This window comes from Typopeltis vanoorti, chromosome 3 (assembly GCF_054136105.1).
Source record: "Typopeltis vanoorti isolate ZY-2024b chromosome 3, IOZ_Tvanoo_1.0, whole genome shotgun sequence".
Taxonomy (NCBI): Eukaryota; Metazoa; Arthropoda; class Arachnida; order Uropygi; family Thelyphonidae; genus Typopeltis; species Typopeltis vanoorti.
In genome coordinates this window covers 22930069-22951461 of record NC_143551.1, presented here as the reverse complement: position 1 = coordinate 22951461, position 21393 = coordinate 22930069, and the positions used below count along the sequence as shown (strand labels likewise).

Genomic DNA, 21393 nt, shown 5'->3' with positions numbered 1-21393 from the left:
AATTTCGCTGGGGCCCTTGTCTGTCAGAAATATCACGTGATGTTTTTGGTTCGTTTATTGCCTTGTGGGTGATATTTAGAGATAAGAATCGTGACGTTATGTGTTTGGAAATTCACAGTTTCGAGGTTTTCTGAATAATTTAATTATATGCTATGTCACTCAAACATAGTTTTTTTTTTTTTTCATACCTCATCTGTATTTTCTTCTATATTCATATTCTAATCAAGTTCATATCTTATTCATAATTCATCCGGATATTTTGATTTGTCTAAAAGTAAGATCTTAAAATTCAATAAATAAATAAATAAATAAATAAACAAATCGTGTGTGTTTTCACGATTATTTCAAAAGTGTTCTTACTTAAACATACATAACACATCAAAGACACTGTTTGTTCTTTTAAGTTTACATATTTATTTCACAGATATTATTTACATTGCCATATGCAAGAAATAGGAATTGAATTTACATATATCACCAATGCAAATGGTGTTTTTCTTGGCGTAACATTTCTTTGATGAGGCAAGTTTGATTGCCTGATTTTGATACTGCTTCCCAGATGATTATGGCAACTTCAGCTGTCACTAATATTACCAGTACTGCTATAAAAGCAAGTATCTGGCACTTTTGCGATAGTTCTTGATTTTCACCTGCAAAGAAAAAAAAAATCATTGATAGTAATGGAAAAGTTAGCAGATTACTATAATCCTAATACAGTAGTTAGTTTTGGAAGTATCAAAGCTTTACAGAAACATACAAATTTGTCACATGAAACCGTGAAAAGTTGGTTAGCAACACAACCTACTTATGTGAGACATAAACCCATTAGAAGAAAGTTTAAACGCAATCAAATCAAAGTCCCGACACTTTTACATACTTTTCAATGTGATTTGGCAGATATGTCATCCCTTGCAAAAGAGAATGGGGGTGTGTGTTTCCTTCTTGTATGCATTGATTGTTTTTCCCGATTTGCGTGGGTTCGAACACTGAAGAAGAAATCAGCAGACGATGTTGTTAAGGCTTTCGAGTCTATTTTTAAAGAGGAAATGCCATGTTACATAAACACTGATCAAGGAAAAGAGTTTTGCAACAAGAAAGTTCGTGCATTGTTTAAGAACCATAATATTCATTTCTACACAACCAGGAGTGAAATGAAAGCACCCATTGCAGAAAGATTTATCAGAACATTGAAAACAAAGATCTACAAATGGATGACGTATACTAAAAGTAAAAGTTATACGAAAGTTTTGCCGACCCTTGTACATACTTATAACCTCACACCACACCGCACTATCGGTATGGCTCCTTCGCAAGTTAACCTTCACAACGAGGATCGTGTTTGGAAATATTTGTACGGAACCCAAGAGGAGACTACCAAACCAAAATTTCAAGTAGGTGATAGTGTGGTTTTAAGCGATGATACCCACAAATTTAGAAAAGGGTATTGGGGTAACTGGACACGAGAATTGTTCACTATTGCTCAGGTTATTAATAGAAACCCTGTAGTATATAGAGTTCGCAGTCGGGACGGAGAGATAGTGGAGGGAACTTTCTATGAACCTCAACTGCAAAAGGCTAATATACCCAATGAACTTCCGGAAGACGTGTATCTAATCGAACAAGTACTTAAGCAGCGCAAACAGAAAGGAAAGCTTCAGTATTTTGTTAAGTGGCTCGGTTATCCCTCATCGTATAATTCTTGGGTTCGTAGCGAAGATGTTTTACTTAACCCTTCCCAGTAATGCCAGTATGAAAATGTTTCCTACAAACACGCAAACGAAATTTCAAGTGGAATTACCACACGAGATCAGACTTAAAGGTAAATGGGAAGTTGCTCTTGCTGAAATTCATCTTCCGGGAGAATTTAATAACATTGATTCCGGTTATGATGAGTTTCATATGATACGTGCAATTGGGGGAGGTGTCAACAATATCGAGAACAACAACATCGCAGGAAATAAAGTTTTCGAAAAGTCTAAAGAAGGATTTTACAAAGTGTACAAGATTCCCCAAGGCAGTTACAATTCACCCTCTGAACTTCTTCAAGCAATGTTTGATGTGAGTTCTGTGATTACTGGAAAAAAGAATCCAAATAACACTATTTCTCTGACAGTCCCAAAAGATTACAACCTTTTCTTTCCCAAGGAGGCTGCAGGTTTGGGGCTTCTACTGGGTTTTAATCAGATTGGTGTTAAACTGAAAGGTACAATCACAGGGAAATATCCAGTTGATATAAAGAGGGGTGTAGCCGCATATTTTGTTTATTCTGATTTAATCCAAGAACAGATAGTTGGTGATACATGTGCACCATTGTTACGAGTTGTTCAGTGCAGCACTAAGTGTTCCTTCGTTTTTGCTCAACCTGATTATTATCCGTTACGAAAACAAACATTTCAGTCAATTAGCATTGAAATTCGTTCTGACAGCGGCGAATTGTTCCACTTTCGTGGTGGCAAGACAATAGTTAAATTACAGTTCCGACAAGTGAAGGATGACTGATTATCTCAGATATTACACATTGCAGGCAGGTGGGGCTCAAATGTTTACGGGCCCCCCAATACAGCGTGGGTACGGATTAGGTAGCATTTTCAGAAGTGCCTTCTCCTTTCTAAGTCCACTTTTAAAACCTGCAGCTCAATTTGTCGGTCGTCAAGCCTTAAAAGCCGGTCAGCATATGATAGGAGATGTCTTGGAAGGGGTACCTGTACGTCGAGCCTTTATAAACAGAGCATCAGAAGCTGGGAAAACCATTGCTGAAAAGGCTCAGAGTCGATTACTTCAGAGAGGTCAAGGAAGCAAGAAGAAAAAAACGAATACTAAAAAACGCAAGCGAGATGACATCTTTTGCTGAGGATATGATGTCAGAGTTAGATCTTTTTTCCCACCCTCGTGTCAACATGTGTGTGGAAAGAAGTTCTTATGTTACCTACCAACCAATATCCAGTACTGACAGTGGAGGTCCTGTGGAATTTTGCATACCAGGTACATCTGAAGAATACTTGGATTTGGGAAACTCATACCTACGTGTTCGTGTGCGCATCACCGACAATGATAATAAACCTATCGAAGATTCTTCAGTTGGTGTTGTGAATAATTTTTTCCATTCCCTGTTCAGTCAAATTGACGTTTTTCTCCAAGATAAACTAGTGAATGTGGCATCAGACACGTATCCTTATAGGGCTTATATTGAAAACCTACTAAATTATGACAGAGATGCTAAAAACAGTCAACTCACAAATGAACTATTTGTTAAAGATGATGTGGCTAATGTTAGTGATATGTTTACCAAAAGTGAATGTGGGATGCGTAGACGACAAGCTCGAATTAACCAATCAAAAAGTGTCGAGATGCTTGGGCGAATACACGCTGACATCATGCATCAAGACCGGTACTTGATCAATAACGTTACTGTTCGTGTTCGTATGGTTCGCAGTTCTCCCGAATTTTGTTTACTGACTGCAAATTCTGATTCTAAGGCTAAAGTGCAAATTGAAGAGGCTACACTTTTTGTCCGCAAAGTCAAAATAAATTCAAAGATTCAACTGGCTCACCTGTCTGTGTTAGACAAGTCAAACATGATATACCCCATCAATCGTGTGCAAGTGTCTTATTTTTCAATTCCCAAGGGTATGTCAGATGCCACACGAGACAATCTGTATCTAGGTGAAATACCATCTAGATTAATTATTGGACTGGTCGCTAGTGATGGATTTAATGGCACTTTCAACAGAAATCCATTTAATTTTCATCATTTCAATCTGAATTTTCTTGTAGTGACCGCTGACGGTATTCAGTATCCCTCACAACCTTTGACTCCGAACTTCAAAGAAAGGCATTACAGCAGATGTTACATGTCACTGTTCACATCACTAGGTAAATGGAACAGAGACTGTGGTAATGACATTTCTTATGAAGAATACGTAAAGGGAAACGTTCTCTATGGATTTGACTTATCGCCAGATCAAAATGCCGTTGCCCCCCATGTCAGCCTGTTAAGAAGAGGAAGTGTGCGACTCGAGGTTAAATTTGCTCAACCTCTTCCTGAAAACATCACAGTGGTTCTTTATGCAGAATTTGAGTGTACGTTATCCGTAACAAAGGATCGTTCTGTGTTACTGGACTATGAACACTGAACAATTAGTAAGCATACTAGAGTTAGAACCCACGACGAGAAAAGTGGGTTTAGGAGTTTGTGCTCGTGATGAATTGCCACTATATCCGATCAGAAAACAACAGTCGATGTTCGTCGTGAACACAGATCCGACCTGGTTGCCAGGACAACATTGGCAAGCTATCTATATTAAAGACAAACACGGTGATTTTTTCGATAGCTTCGGTCGTCCACCCGAAAACGATATTGTTAACTTTCTGAATATTAATACTAATAAATGGTATTATAATTCTGTAATTGTACAAGCTAAGGAATCTGTCGCTTGTGGTTTGCATTGTGTGTATTTTTTAATATTGAGATGTCGTGGTCTTTCTATGCAAAATATTATTAACAAATGTTATTCTAAGGATTTATGGTTAAATGATATTGTAGTAACTAATGCTGTTACAGATCATTTACTGAAAATAAAAAATAATTAAAAAAAAAAAATTGTTTTTCACTTACCATTTTTTCCAAACCAGTTTCTTATTCCCACGCAGCTTTCGGGGAGATAGAGAGATGAATTTGGTACTCCTTCTTCGAGCTCTCTTGCGGGGAGGGATTGGAGTGGAAGCATTTTCTTCACTGGGAGTGGCTGATGTTGATGGTTGATGGGAATGGTTCTGGGTATTTGGTTTGTTCAGTAAAGGTTCTGGACGTGGTATTCTATGTTCCTGTTGCTCTCCTTCTGTGAGAGCCAATTGGTTTTTCAACCCTAAATACTTTTGCAGAACATTTAAATATGCTTTTACTTTTTCATCTGCATGTTTATTTCTTATTTTTAAAATAGCACTCATTTCATCATCAAGTGCATACAATTCACGCTCCTCTGGTGATTGGAGAAGCGTAAATTTTTTAAACATATTCATTTTCTAATAAGTGAAGTCAATAAAGGAACAATGATACTGCCTAATAATGGGAACAGTGCTCCTCCGTGCTGTAAAACCAATTTTCTTCTGGTTATGAAGGGAAGCGATTTGTTACTTAGTGCTCTTATAATTTTTTTTTTCCTTCGTAGGCGTGACTTTTGCTTGTTTTTTAGTGGAATATTTCCACATAATACATTTTTGCAAATTTCACAGAGTGTGGTGATTTGGCTGGAGGTGCAATGTTTTAAAGCATCATTTGCTTGTTTGGGAGAGGAATGAGATAAGTACTTGATGAGATATTCATAGCGTTTGAGTCTATCAGCCATTCAGGGATAAATACTGTATTGGGTTCTTCTCCTGGCAAAATCCGTGACCTCAAGCGTAAAATATCAGGTGTTTCCTGTCTAAAGTCTAAAACTAAATATGAGTGGGGTTCCCGTGTTGCATCTTTATAAATCTGAACTAACACGTTCGTTTGTCCTGGAAATACTTGGGAAGCTAAATGAGAAAATTGCAAAGAGTCTCGGGGATTTTTAAAAGCAATAACATAATGACTATTGAGAGAAATTGTACGAAAATGTGTACCTTTACAGAATAAATTTTGTGTCAGTAGAATGACACTAAGGTTACGGTGATGTGAACCTTTTATGAATACATCAGCTATTTCCGTGCTGTCCTTAGCCTGGTGAACCAAATCATCGATTATGAGTAAATTTCTCACATTAGAATCAAATTCAGGTAACTTCAAACCATTCACGAATTCTATATTGGTAAATTTTTTAAATTTATCTTGATTTTCACTGTAACAGTAAACGATTCGTTCCGGTGGTGGTTTGATTAGTTGATTACAATGTTCTATGAGAGACAACACGAATGTTGTTTTTCCTGACTGAGTAGCTCCCGAAATTATACATGTAAATGGATGTATGAACATATTGAAAATGATAATATAATAAGTCTGTGATTGTTTTTATATAATTAGAGATCATGTAAAAACAAATAGATACTTGTTTTAATATAAAAAAAAATCTCCTTGTCAACATTTTTTTTTATTTTTTTATCACAGTCACCATGTAATCATGCCAACACGAATTTTCTTTTTTAATTCTAAGAAAAAAAAAAAAGCTATTGTGGAATAATAGTAACAATAACATTGATGTTAAAAATGTACAAGAGAAGGGCGACACTGCAAATCATCGTGTTGGGAAACAACCATGGATTTTTACCAACCAGGTAGAATGTTGTTTAGTTTTCTGTCCCATAGATGGCATCTTTTGCTTATGGGGTATATGAGTGTAAGGAATTATCCTTTAAAATACCCATAGGGAAAAGTGCATGTGTCTGTTGACACTATGCGCTTCGCAAAAGTGTATCCAAATCTTTTTGTTACTGAGGTCGTTTTGAGTTGACAGCTCCATTTGTCTCTGTGGACAGAAAATGGTACAGGAATTTGGATATTTTGTGGCTCACCCCTTACTGCTGCAATCATAGATTCCAGATTAATCTCAGTGGCCGCGCGAGAATTTAAAGTAATGCCTTTGCATTTGGTCACAATCTTACCCCTCCGCGTTCTGTAGGAATAAGATTTGGGGCCTGTGGTAACAAACTCAACAATAAAGTCACCGTCGAGTTCGTCACCTAGCTCCCCAAGGTAGTGACCAATGGACGGTGAGTAATCGCCCGGTTTTTCAATGAAAATCACAGAATCAGTATCTGTGTATAAAAGCCGTCTTTGCAAAGGTTCCATGACCTCGTATAACTTTATCCTACCGTAGGCAGCTACAAATGAGGAGATGACAGCATTCCCTTTCCTATTTTCAGGCTCAGTGCCTTCAACAGGCGAGTAGGCAACCATCATCTGCTCTTCTGAAACTAACCTGGCATCTTGGATAACTTTACTGTTATCTAAAAAAAGTTCTACGAGGTCTTCATAAGAGGAAATCACCTGGGTCTGAGTTCTTAACATTCTCATGCCAAGCCTTCCCCATAGAGAATTCAAACAAAGCTTAGCAAGTGAACGTTTACCAGGGTTTTTACTAATGTGCTCACTATTTAACATAACACCTTCCCTTAGCAAAAACTCGTCCAGATAAGCCTGTCGGTTTTGACCTTCAGGCCATCCAGATGCTTCCTGTTTCAGCTTCAGAAAGGTATCAATATAGTGAGCAAAGAAGTTTTCTTCCCCTTCAAATTTTTGAGAAAAATGCCACACCTCGTAAAATTCAATAACTTTATAACCGCGAGAACGTGCTAAATCTAACTCTGGACTGCACCAATAACCTGTAAATGATCGGTCCGTATGAGAGCATAATGGGGCCATTTCGGAAGCACACTTTCCACACAGGGGGAAGATTAATTTTTCGTTAACTGTGATGGGCAAAACCGGTAAAAAGAGATCTGTAGGTGCTTCCACTTTTGCATGGCAAATACCAAAGTATACCCCAGGAGAATAGTCGAAATTATCGATAATAACTTCGGGATGCCCCATAGGAAATACCTGGTATTTCATTACCCATGGATAAAGGCTATTGAAGTCCAAATAGCGAATAACTTCCCCTTCTGACTGAATTTTGTGATACATTTTGTAGCAGTCGGTTCTGCCACCATGCAGAGCACTACGAGGTAATATGGGATCTGGAATATTAAGAGCAGCAATAAAGGTTTTCAAGGCTGTGTTTTCAGAAATTTCTGCATTAAACTGACATTCCCAAATTGAGATAACATCGAATCCTTGGCTACGAAAATAGTTTTCGCGATCCTTTGTTTCCTCAAAAAGGTTTATCATGTTTGTATTTCTGTATGGTTGGAATGTATTTGGCTTGTAACAAAACTGACAACCATGGAAGAAGCACCCGTAATATTCAAAAATTAAACTTCCACATTTCCCATCGACAAAATAAGGTCCGATGCGGACTTCCCCCCCCACAGAACGTGCATGTTGTATGGTTATGTTGTTCTGTTGTTCTTGCCATTTGAGCCAAGCCAAAGCCTTTCGACTTTGTACGTTTGCCCCTATGTAACCCCGAGCAGGAAGTATGGCCAATGTGTTAGGTTTCAAAAAGTTTTGGAGAAATACTCTCAAACATACTCCTGCAATTGTAATGTCATGGAGAAAGGGATCAATCTGGGTGAGCTGTATGAAGAGAGTGCGAAAAGTGTTGCAACTGTCTCGCAAAACACGCACGTCATCTTTCGTATAAGCTAAAAGTTCCGCTTTCAGACAGTATTCAGTGTCTAGCCGATTTTCGTACCAAGTCTCGAACTCTGTACGAGTTTCTTTATTCATAAATTCCGGCTGGAAATATGATTTTTCGGGGATGACTCCACGATAATCCAGAGAATCGGATGTGTGAAACTTATGAGGAAAGAAACCCTTACGAACTTCTGGGAGATCGAACATGGCTGGGAGTTTCCTAAGAGCGACACTAATGTAGGAAAAACTATCAAGAAATATGATGTTTAAAGGGTCATAATAGATAGCAAGTATCTTCGATCCGTCAAACACTACACGGGGTTGGAAATTTTTTGAAAAAAGATATTCCAAAATAAAATACCCGTCAAAACCACGAAAATTGTGTGCAATCACACGAACATTTTCGTATTTTGGTTTGACAGTCCGAAGGATCCTGTCATCTTGTCCCCGTTTCATGATATTCTTGACAGAAAACAGCTCGTCTAGGAATTGACCCACACAGTTTTCACCCCAGAACTCGCGTTCGTGACTACCAAAATCAGCTATACATAATACTGGTACATGACGATGATTTTTAGCTATAGTTTCTGTGTCAAAAAAAACCATAGAAACTTGTTTATTTGAGACCTCAGATTTTTGCACAAAGCATTTCTGTTTTGGGTGAACTGATTTGCAGTAGTTGCAGAAATTTTCAGGTGGACAGACGTGACTTTTATCTGTAGAGAAAGTAGTCAAACACTGTCCGCAACGATGGAATTTTGAACAAATATTATTTTGTATGTGCAAATTCAGACATTCGTTGCCGTAGAAAAACCTATTGCATAACTTGCACAAAAGAAGGTTCTGCACACTATGATTGGCGTTTGTGCGGCAGCGGGTGCACACATTTTGGCATCTATGTATATGCAATTTCATAGAAGTGCTGTATGTGTGAAAGCAACTGGGGCAATAATAGCTATTCCCAAACAGAGCTGCCACACTACGCACTAAATCATAATGAGAGTTGTGGTATAAAAGGCAGATCTGTTTACTTGCATTTGGTCCCCGAAACACCACAGAAAAATCAGCATCTGCCGAAAAAATTACGATTTGGTATTCCGGAGTCAAATGTTTTTGAAAGAGATCTGCTTCTGGAATACCGCAAGAAATGAGCGGAACCCCTGCAATTTTGTGGAGAGTTAAAGCCCTCTTTGTTTGTAACTTTTTACAATCTAAACGCACTTGTCTGTATGTTTGGGCATCATCAGTGTGTGCAGAAACACCCAGAACAAGTGCTCGGGCCATGCAAAGATTGTCTTTGTTGTTAATTTCCACAATAGCTTTTTTTATTTTCACAAATTCATCCAGGCTAAGCAGCGTTCTTCTTTTAACATTGATTTTACTACCACCACCACTCCCGTTGTTATTGATATTGATAAGAATGACGTCGATAATCAGATCATTTGCCAAAAGAAACTCACGTTTCGATTGGGCGACAGCATAAAAAGCATCAACTATTCTTTTGATAGTTAGTTCAGAAAGCAACATGAATGGTAAATTAATGTTGCTTTCTAAACTGGATGCACTAACACCCAACCGAACGTGAGAAAAAGTTCCAGAACCCGATAAACGCTGAATGATCTCATTAAGCATATCTCGAAAAATATCAAAAAAACACTCTGGTGAAAAGAGTTCCAGATCACGAAATCGAACTTGATACTCTAATTGTCGAGTTTGATACTTGATAGATTTACGTGATCGGGCCACCGAAACAGTATAAAAGTCCCTGTAGAGTGAGGGTTCGATAGTAGTAGACGTAGAGAGTTTAGTTTCACATCCAGTAACTGAATGTGAATCATATAAATTTTGGGGAGGGTCGCGACTTCCTCCAGCCACACCAGCGATTGTTATATTAGAATTAATACCACGTCCTGTGATTTCTTCATTTTCTCCAGTCAAATCTACCTCTACAATGGTGGGTTGATGATTGGATATATTCCCATTACCATCAATAAACCGAATAACAGATGATCGCTATTAAAAAAAATAAAATAAATAAAAATTACTTTCTAGATTTCAGAAATATCGTTTAGAAATAAAAACTCAAGGTGATTTTAGCAATTTCAATACTACATAAGAGTTTCACTAACACACTTTTACTAAACATCACCCCTCAAAAAATTTTCCCCCAAAAAAATCCTAATAACCAAAAAATAATTAAATGTTACTCATCATAATTTATTAGCAATTTCGACGCTATGCGATGGTTTCACTAATACAATATTACTAAATAACTACACTCAATATCTTTTCCCAATCAAAAAAAAAAAAAAAAATATATATATATATATATATATATATATATATATGACTTATGGGATTTCACTTAACACAAAACAGAATGAATATCATGAACATGATTTTTATTTTCCATTGCAAAAACCACCTTATAACTTTATAGACAAAATCGCTAATGTAGTCACTAAAATTCATATGACATTGCTATAAAATGACAAAATTAACTTACCTTTTCTCCAGGAAAACTCATTTTGAAACTATAATAATCTTCTGAATGCATACAACTGTTACAAATACTACTAGAAAGTAACTACTAGAAACTCAAATTGGAACCAAAGAGCGACCCTTTAGTCTATTTATAAAAAAATTAGAACCAATGGAAAACCAAAAATCACATCATGTGACAATGAATAACTTAGTTCTCATCGATCACACAAGGTCAAATTACGAACCTTTGCTACCGATCAGAAAGTTGACTAATACACATCCCTGAGAAAAATTTTACCTTTGAAGTAACCGCTAAGAAAAGAACGATGACCGACTGATCGGAAATGAGTCACTCACTTATCTACAAGCAAGGTTAATGAAAATTAACAGTGTGGGAAAATAATTCACAAATAAATTCTACTTACAGAAATAGGTTAAGAGCACAAGGAATCGAAGGTAAAATAAATAGTTATATTGGTAATTTCCCAACGGAAACCAAGAGTTCGAAACAAAACACACGATTTCGCACCTACGTACAACAAAAGGCGATCGGATAAGAAAAGACTTAATGAGAAATATACAGTGTTGGAAAATAAATTCTCATATACTTTATATATTTATTAATTCTGCTCAGTTATTCTGTTAGAATATGACCTGTAAAAGTAAAATACAGAAAATAACCATTCAATTGAAAAAAATAAATAAATAAAAATTTCACTTGTCTGAATTCCATACTCTAACAGCAATCGGAATTCGAAACCGGAAATAACACTTACCCTAAACAAAACGGCGCATAGATTTCCCAACAAACGATGGGCACACGTGAGAATGAATTAATACAGAGAAGCAAACGGATACTAAAGTAAATTAAGTAGTCCACTAGCTTTTCTGGTTATTTACAGAAATATCTTTCAACTCCTATGTTTTGTGTGTTTTGTGGTGTGAATATATGTTAGCCATAGTAATCTATAATGAAAAGTCTTTTCAGACCTGTGTTTGTGTTCTGTGAATATATGTTAATCAACAATATGGAATATTCAGAAAACCTATATAGTACCAAGATGTTCCCATTCTGGAAAGAAATGTAAGTTTTTTTTTTTTTTTTCAAAGAAATGTTACGCCAAGAAAAACACCATTTGCATTGGTGATATATGTAAATTCAATTCCTATTTCTTGCATATTGCAATGTAAATAATATCTGTGAAATAAATATGTAAACTTAAAAGAACAAACAGTGTCTTTGATGTGTTATGTATGTTTAAGTAAGAACACTTTTGAAATAATCGTGAAAACACACACGATTTGTTTATTTATTTATTTATTTATTTATTGAATTTTAAGATCTTACTTTTAGACAAATCAAAATATCCGGATGAATTATGAATAAGATATGAACTTGATTAGAATATGAATATAGAAGAAAATACAGATGAGGTATGAAAAAAAAAAAAAACTATGTTTGAGTGACATAGCATATAATTAAATTATTCAGAAAACCTCGAAACTGTGAATTTCCAAACACATAACGTCACGATTCTTATCTCTAAATATCACCCACAAGGCAATAAACGAACCAAAAACATCACGTGATATTTCTGACAGACAAGGGCCCCAGCGAAATTCCAAAATCAATAACAACAAACTTTCACGTCACGATTCCTTATCTTATCTTGATCTTGATCTTGTCAGAAGTGAGCACCAATCACGACACGATTTCTTATCCACTAATATATTTCCCTTTCCATTCAAAACAATAACGTCACTTATTTACAACTAACAAATGACGTCACTTATCTACATCTGAAAACAACACACACCCACGACACGATTCCTTATCTTATCTTGATCTTGATCTTGTCAGAAGTGAGCACCAATCACGACACGATTTCTTATCCACTAATATCATCCTTTCCATTCAAAACAACAACGTCACTTATTTACAAATAACAAATGACGACATTTATTTACAAATAACAAATGACGTCACTTATCTACATCTGAAAACAACACACACCCACGTCACCATTCCTTATCTTATCTTGATCTTCATCTTGTCAGAACTGCACCACCAATCACAACACGAATCCTTATCTCTACCATCACCCATAATCCCATACGCGAACCAAAACACAACAACTGAAGCCAGTGACACAGTTGCCCACAGGGAAATTCCAAACATTCCACACCCATGAAGCCATGCACACAATGACGTCATCAACCAATCACGTCACGATTCCTTATCTTATCTTGATCTTGATCTTGTTCAAACCGCCACCCATGCTACTCTTCTCCACGGATTCCGTTGATGGATTGTGCAGGGAAGACATCAGAAAAACATCTTTTGTTGTCTTTCCAACGTAGTTCAAAAACTTTCCCTCGCTGATAAGCTTGGATTTCCCCCTTCGATAGCTTTCCTGAAGCCAGATCTGGAGGCATATCTCGCCTTTTTGCATTTACAGTACCATAACTATCTGTACGATGCTGTAAAAGCAAATCAGCGAGTTCAGGACATATATAGTAATTATCCATTGTAATGCAGTAACCTTTCCCCAGGGTCTAGAAACTGCATTACTGCACGCGTCGACAAGGGGAGATCCAAATATTTATCATACTCGATTACAGTTTGCTTTCCCGTATAAGGTTTGAAATCCCAAATATATCCACTTTCCGATTCGCAAAGCATAAAAAATTTTACTCCATACTTCGCTTTCTTTTTGGGAATATACTGCTTACATTTCAGTCTACCTTTTGAATGGCATAAGGCTTTCATCGATACTCAAGTCTCTCTCAAGAATGTAGAGTGATCTACATTTCTGAAGGATTTTCATTAGAAAATCATAAATTTTGTTGAGGACTGGGCAAGGATGTGTTTCTTGATCGTATTCCTCATTATTCTGAAAATGCAAATACTTCATGATTAGACTGAATTGTTTTTCAGTCATAACATCACGAAACATTGGCGTGTTCAGAATCCAGTCTGTAGACCAATACATTTCGAGAGCGGGCTTTCGAAATGTATTTCGAAACTTCCGGTTTACCACTTTCTTTATTCTGATATTGCATTTGAAGGATGACAGTGATTTTAAATATTAATTTCGCCTATATCCGAATATCACATAATTTCCTGATTTATAATAATCATGAAATAATATGTATATTGTCTGATTTATAATTTGCTAATTTATAATAATCACCACATAGTTTCAGTATCGAAAAATTAAAATTATGTGGAACAATTACTAGAGAAAAATAACGAATTAAATAAAACTGTACATATGTTTCAAAACAGTTTTCGGGTGTGTGACAGTAATGCAATGGGGGGGGGTAAACTATCAGAGGCGAAATAAAATTCAATTCTATTGTGAAAGGAAATGAAATTTCACATTTGATATACATATTTTGAATGATAAAAATAAGCAAATGTATCGCTTACTTTAAAAATTGGAGAATAAAATATCTGAATTATGCAGAAAATATAAATTTAAATCATAACTGTTAATTTCCTTTTGTAATGACCAATTATACAAGGAAACCAAGAAAGTGAAAGTACAAAGAAAAGTAGATTACTATACAACATGAAGAAAAAATTTAGTAATATGATTAAAGAATTTCATGTTATTCTCTATAAAGCAAAGTTGCTCAAGCGTGTGCTAAAGGAAATCTGTGAAGTATTATTCGATTTCGATGGTTTTGTATAAAAATAATATAAACTGGAACGTTGGCAGCCGGTTTTCTTTTCTTTTTTTAAAAAAATTTCAAATAATTATCGTGAATTAATTTCTTCCAGAACAAAAAAAAATCTTTTGTCTAGTAAGCGATTAGAAAAAAATTAGCATAAAAAACGAAATTGGTTCTCCAAGGTAAGGCAATATTTACGTGAAGAAATTATACAAGATCTTTATTTGTCCAGAAACTAAAATTCTATTGTACAATAAAAAGAGAAAACAAAAATATAAATAATTTCTCTATTTTTAGTCTATCATATATAACTAAAATCCAGTTAACCAGCATGGAATAAGAAAGTTCGTTTCTTGTTACAGGCAACTGAGAGGCAGCTACGAGTTCTCTCCAGCGTGAGGATTTATCACACCTTCTAATGGCCATGACAGTCAAATTGCACTTCTTATCCTGGTTCTTTAAACAGGTGGGCTGAAACATATCCAGATTTAGCTGGACGTCTATAGACGTCGTAGCCGGTAGGGAGGTTAATGAAATTCTGGATATACACAGAACCACTGCCTCAGAAACAATAAAATACTGCTTTGCCTGCGACCCCAACTCCCTCACACAGTTGGCAAACAACTTTAATCAGCACTTCGTGAACTTTGTCCAAAAACTACAAGAAACAACTTTTCCTCATACAAACGAACATTCTCCACTAGGTCCACAAGCAACCCAGTCGATGTGGTTCCCCACAGTAACAAAAGAAGAGCTCACTGGCAATTCAACAAACTAACCCTAACAAATGACCGGGAATAGATGGAATCAGACCAAAGACATGAAGAAACACTCAACCAACCTACTCCCAGTTATACAAAAACTATTAAATAAAATATTCGAAACGCGACACATATATGAAACACTAAAGACTGCATTAATCACACCCATACACAAACATGGAAAAATAAACATTATAAGTAATTACAGACCCATCACCACGTTGTCTGTAATCAACCAAATCATGGAGCGCATCGTGCATCACAAACTCTCCATACGTCGCAAAATTTCAAATCATACCCAAAACACAATATGGCTTTCAAAAATATAAAGGAAGAGCAACACTCCTGAAAGATTTCACAGATCTAATAAACGCTGCATTGGATAAAAAGAGAATAACATTAGTAGTATTCATTGACCTAACAAAAGCATTTGACATACTAAAACACAAAACCTTGTTAACGAAACTAACGCATATCGGAATTGGAGGTCGCCTACTCCAGTGATTTAAAGCATACATGAAAAACAGAAATCAAACTACACATAGGATCAGCGTACAGCAAAGAGGTACAAGTAACCTGTGGAGTACCGTAAGGAGCTGTTCTATCTCCCAGTCTATTTAACATATACACACACGACATAAGCCAACTCCCCCTAAAAAGTAAAATCTTCCAGTACGCAGACGACACGGCCATAGTATCCATTCACAATAACGCAAATATCGATTCCACAAATATGCAACACGACATCAATCAAATAAGTAACTGGTTAACCGAAAACGGTATATATATAAACTCTGGAAAAACAAAGCTAATTATATTTAAAAAACCCCAAACCCTGCATATAGAAACTAAATATCTCACTATCCGACATTCATCTTCCTATACACAAAGCGCAGAACCTAAAATCACAACCATCATACAGGTGAAAACAACACGCTATCTCGGACTTCACTTCGATGCTGATCAAAGTTGGAATAGATGATACTACCTACATACCACGCTTAGGATAATAGCAAGCAAACTATACAGATTAAAAGACATTGCCCCAACCCACATAAAAATACTAACCTATAAAGCATTATGTGAAAACATTCTAAGATATGCAATCACATGATACGCATTCTGCACAGACTACAGACTTAATAGGCTACAATGGTTGCAAGATAAAATGGTAAAACTGATACTCCGGGAACAACCCACTCTCATGCAGGAAGCACGGACAAAACACAAAATATTTAAGGTGAAACACTTATGCCACTACACAGCATGTTAAAACATTACTACAGCCCAACCTATAGAGTAACCAGAACAACATATCAAATAACAAGACCACAGTCAACAAACTACATAACATATAAGTACAACAATCACACGGCAAAGCCACCCGAAACTTATACGTACCTGACATGATAAACAAACTGCCGTTCGACAACAGAAACCTAGGAATATACAGAGAGCTGAAACAGGCGCTATATAAATATTATAATGAGAATTAGAGTATTCCTGTTTCTCTCCTCCCATACACACACGCATGCACGCACGCACACACCTATGACAAACCCCTCTCAAAAACCATCACTACAAGAATACAAAGAAACAAACACACCATGTATAAATACAATCCTATTTGCAAAAAAAAAAAAAAAAAAAAAAAAAGAAGTTAAACTGTAATAGCAGTTGAAGTCTTCCAAGCACGTACCAACAAACAGTAAAATCAACACGTGGCTTGCGACCAGCATAGAAACATAACCATGAAACCACCACCATCTATCATCTATTATCTTCCTCAGATAAGCTCTGTTAAGCTTCGAAGAAGAAAATTATTAACTTGCAAGTATCTGTTATTCACAATTGTAATGTGTTATGAATATTATATATATATATATATATATAATTATTACAGTATCTATGTATGCAATTTATCTAACAGACATTAAAAAAAGATTATTTAAGAATATTATTAACTTGCAAGTATCTGTTATATAATTGTTACAAGTGTCTGTTATATAATCATTAATCGTGTATATATAATTATTACTTTATCTGTGGATGTAATTTATCTGAGGCATAATAAAAAAAATGAAATTTATTATTATTATTAAAAAATATATATATTATTATTATTATTATCTGAGACCTCCAGGGGGTCAAGGACGCATTGAGGAAAGCTATGTGTCATCCAAACTGGCTATCATACCTTCCCTTAAATTCATTCACACTAGATGCACACACTACCCATAAGGGAAAATTATTCCACTCACTCAGTGCTCTCTGGGAGAAAAACATAGCTCTTAACCCTTTCTTAACTGAGAACAACCTTAACTTTCATGGATGCACCCGTGTTCTCTCCCTACTTTCCATATAATGAAAATTGCTATCCTATAACATCCATTCAAAAGTTTATAGACCTCTATCATATCACTCTCCTCTTTCTCCTGTTAACCAGAGTCTGCAATCCACATACCCGCAATCTGTCCTCATAATCTAAATCGCATAATCCGGATATAATCCTTGTAACTATTTTTTCCACAGCTTCTTTATCCCCTTGGAAACCGGGAGACCAAATCTGAGCACAGCGATCCAGGTGTGGTTTTATCAAAGCCTTATAAAGAGACAAAATTACTTCCTTATTCTTACTTGTCAAGGTTCGCTTCTACACAGCAATTATCTTCTGAGTTGTATTTGCAACTTTTGCTATGTGACCTTTGAACTTTAAATTATTATCCACCAATACACCAAGATCCCTTGCCTCTTAAATTTCTTTTAGCATAACTCGACTAATGTAATATGCCTCTGGAACTCTAATCATGCTTAAGTGCATAACTTTACACTTAGTAACATTAAACTGACATTCATGTTCGTTCCAGTCTATTCAAATCATTTTGTAATTGCTGAATATCAGTAGCATCACTAATTGTGCTGCCTATCTTCTCATCATCGGCAAACAATTGCAAATCTGATGATAGACCCTGCTTGATGTCTATCAAGCAGGGTCTATTATATAATGTATAGATTGGACAAGTCTATCTAAATAATGTACAGATTGGACAATAATGGCCCAAGGACTGAATCCTGAAGTACACCAGTGGTTACCTTAAATACGGCAGATTCATGCCCACTGTATACTACTTTTTGATATCTGTCTCTCAAACATCCAAGTCAATAGATTATGTCCCAATCCCATATTCTCATTATATAATGTATAGATTGGACAAGTCTATCTAAATAATGTACAGATTGGACAATAATGGCCCAAGGACTGAATCCTGAAGTACACCAGTGGTTACCTTAAATACGGCAGATTCATGCCCACTGTATACTACTTTTTGATATCTGTCTCTCAAACATCCAAGTCAATAGATTATGTCCCAATCCCATATTCTCCAGTTTACACAACAGCCTATCGTGTGGTATCCTATCAAATGCCTTAGAAAAATCCAACATTATCATAGTGTATCCATTCCCTTTATCCAACTTGGCCGTATCATTGTTATAAAATATGACCTTCCTTTAGTGAACCCATGCTGTTCCCTGCAAGTAAAAAACTCTCATACCTATTTCTGTATGAGAGTTTTTTACCCACTGCTCTAAAATCTTCACCACCACATCACAGATACTAATAGGTCGGTAGTTAGACACATCAGTTTTTGCACCGTCCTTGTATAATGAAACTATCACACATTCCTTCAATTCGTGTGGTATCATTCCTGAATTAAGACTCTTATACGAACATGTAAAAGGCAAAGCCATTTCCGCTGAACATTCCTTTAGTAACCGGGCTGATATTCCATCTGTCCCTATTGGCAAATTCGAATGCAGATTATTCAAGAGCTCTTCAACCTCATTTTCATGAACCTCTAACTCTTCATCTAACGTAGCAGTGGCACTGTGCACCATGCTACACTAACCTGGTTGATATATCTTAGCAAAGTGAGTCCTCATTAAATGAGTAATCTACTTAGCATCCGACACTCGTGTACCATCTGAATTCAATAAAGTTATTCTTCCATTCATTCTTTCTTTTGCTTGGGGCATAACGATAAAATTCTTTTGGAGTGATTTTAGCTTGCAAGGCCAATTTCTTTTCATACTCCGATTTAGCTTTTCTCACAATACTCCTTACTTTTCTGGCCTGAGCGTTATATAATTCATAACTCCTCTCACTCTCTTGTTTCATAACTTCATATCAATAGTTTTATTATTTTATTTATTATTTCATATTGTTAGGAAATTAGTTTTTGTAGACAAATTAAATTTAATTTACTTTTAATTAATAATAATTATACAGTAGAAATTAATCATTTAATTTACATTTATTAAATTATACTAGATTACAATAAAAGATATCGTTAAAAATAATTCATTTATAATTTATTAATATATATTAGAAATATAATAGTAAAAAAATTATATGTTAAATTTCGTTATTTAAAATTAATATGATTATATAATCAATTGTAAATTAAATTTTAATAGCACCCCTTTTCTTTTTTAATATATATTATATTTATTTATATGAAACATAGGTGTTTTTAGTGTTCTGGATTGCGAAAAAAGTCCTTTTTAGGACTTCCAGGTTAACAAATGGCAATGCTGTAGCCAATGAAGTTTTAACTGAGGCTCGGCTATTGCCGTTTCCCAGCCATGACTAGAGCCTTTTAGCTCAATAAAACTCCATCCACACATGGTTTTCTTCATTCAGATGACGGGATAAAGAGTCAAGGACTCAGTCCATCGCCCAGTTCTTTTAAGACCTTTAAGAACTTTTTAGTGTTCTGAACCCACTGCTTACTGTGGGTTCGTATATCTTGCAGAATGGTTCGAATCCACTGCCTACTGTGAGTTCGTATCTCTTGATGAATATTTTGTGTGTGTGTGTGTGTGTGCACTTTTGTATACTTTAAACGAATTTCTATAAATTTTTCCTTGTGTTTTTAAATTTTAAATATTCACACTATTGTTCCATAACTAACGTTTTGCATTTTGTTTACTTTACTTGTTTTTCCGCCATTACTGATTATTTTTCGTGTACCCCCTGAACGGTCCAGCACGTACGCGTACAACCGGTTGGGAACCGATGCGTTAGTCAATCCATAGTGCTAATTGCATCACAGAATTGCAGTCTTTTTCACAGATGGTATTCACACAAAAAAAGTCAACTTACGAGTATATTTTCCGTACAAATCGCAGCTTACTCATTCACAGGGCGCTCTCCGAGCAGCTTGGAAATTCTTCTGCCCACTTCAACTCTCCAGCAAGTAAAATGGTCGTCATATATCAGACAAAGGAAATTGTCTATCCCCTTCAAGAATTTTCACTAACATATATGACACACTGGGGGATTTGAATCAAAAATCTGATGGTTGGAGAGTGACTTACGCTGTTCACTCAGCCAGCTATACTTATCCTAGCAAATATTTTCTTATTTTTATTTTTAAGGGATATTCAAACCAATTTCTATGCATATGTTTCATAGCCGTTCTTGGATGGTGTGCGTCAAACAAAATCACAGAAACAGAGTGATTTCGCCATTCTCCCGCTAAAGAAAGCACGACTGAAAAGAAGTTAAAGGATACATTTGCAAATTCAGAAAGGAATGTATGATTGATTTCGGAAATGAGGTAAACCGTGCGTTAATTTAGATAGTCGCAAAGGAATAAACTCTTGCTGAAGCACACGACATGAAAAACACGCATCGCGCTATCCGAAGGGGAAAATGCGATTCGACTTGCTATCATTGTTGTTGTTTGGAATTACTGCCGAAGCAAGTAAGCCCTTGTTCGTTATTAAGAGACAATGCATTTAGGCCAGTACGTTAATGGCGTGTGTTCTTATTCTCTGTATGTATGTTTGCTTGATTGCAAACAACAGTTTAAGGAAGTAAAATCGTATTATCAACATTTATTCGAATATCTCTTTAAACTGTTTAGTCAGACGGAACATTGCTCGCAAGAATTCAGCATCAGCTGTTGAAGAAAGGAGAAAGATGGTGCACATTCTAAGAGACGTAGGATCCTACAGACCAACCGCAGGGTAACAGCGGCACAAATCACACCCAGTTTCAACTTCTGAGGTTCAAGCAACAGTCAGCGAGCGAACGATACAGCGTACTATGTATACCATGGGCTACGGGAGCCGACGCCCTAATCGTGTACCACTGCTGACAGCTCGGCATCGGGCACTGTGTCACGTCGGAACCATTAAAACCGGTGGGTTAAAACTGGAATCCCGTGGTTTGTTGAACCGAGTTGACGGGAT

At 36.1% G+C, this 21393-nt stretch overlaps 1 protein-coding gene across 1 annotated transcript; it reads right to left on the bottom strand.

The window, feature by feature from the left end:
• Nucleotides 1–512: 512 nt before the first annotated feature.
• LOC150107986 (uncharacterized) lies at nt 513–5511 on the bottom strand. Its single transcript, XM_090415502.1, has 2 exons — nt 4616–5511; nt 513–650 (listed from the first exon to the last, which is right to left on the bottom strand). Exons 1-2 carry the CDS (start codon nt 5017–5019, stop codon nt 647–649), a joined length of 408 nt encoding a protein of 135 aa, XP_090271628.1. The 5' UTR covers nt 5020–5511; the 3' UTR covers nt 513–646.
• Between the last annotated feature and the right edge of the window lie 15882 nt (nt 5512–21393).

Excerpts from the sequence above, each read along its gene's own strand:
- LOC150107986 (XM_090415502.1), bottom strand. The coding sequence starts at position 5,019 with ATGAATATGTTTAAAAAATTTACGCTTCTCCAATCACCAGAGGAGCGT.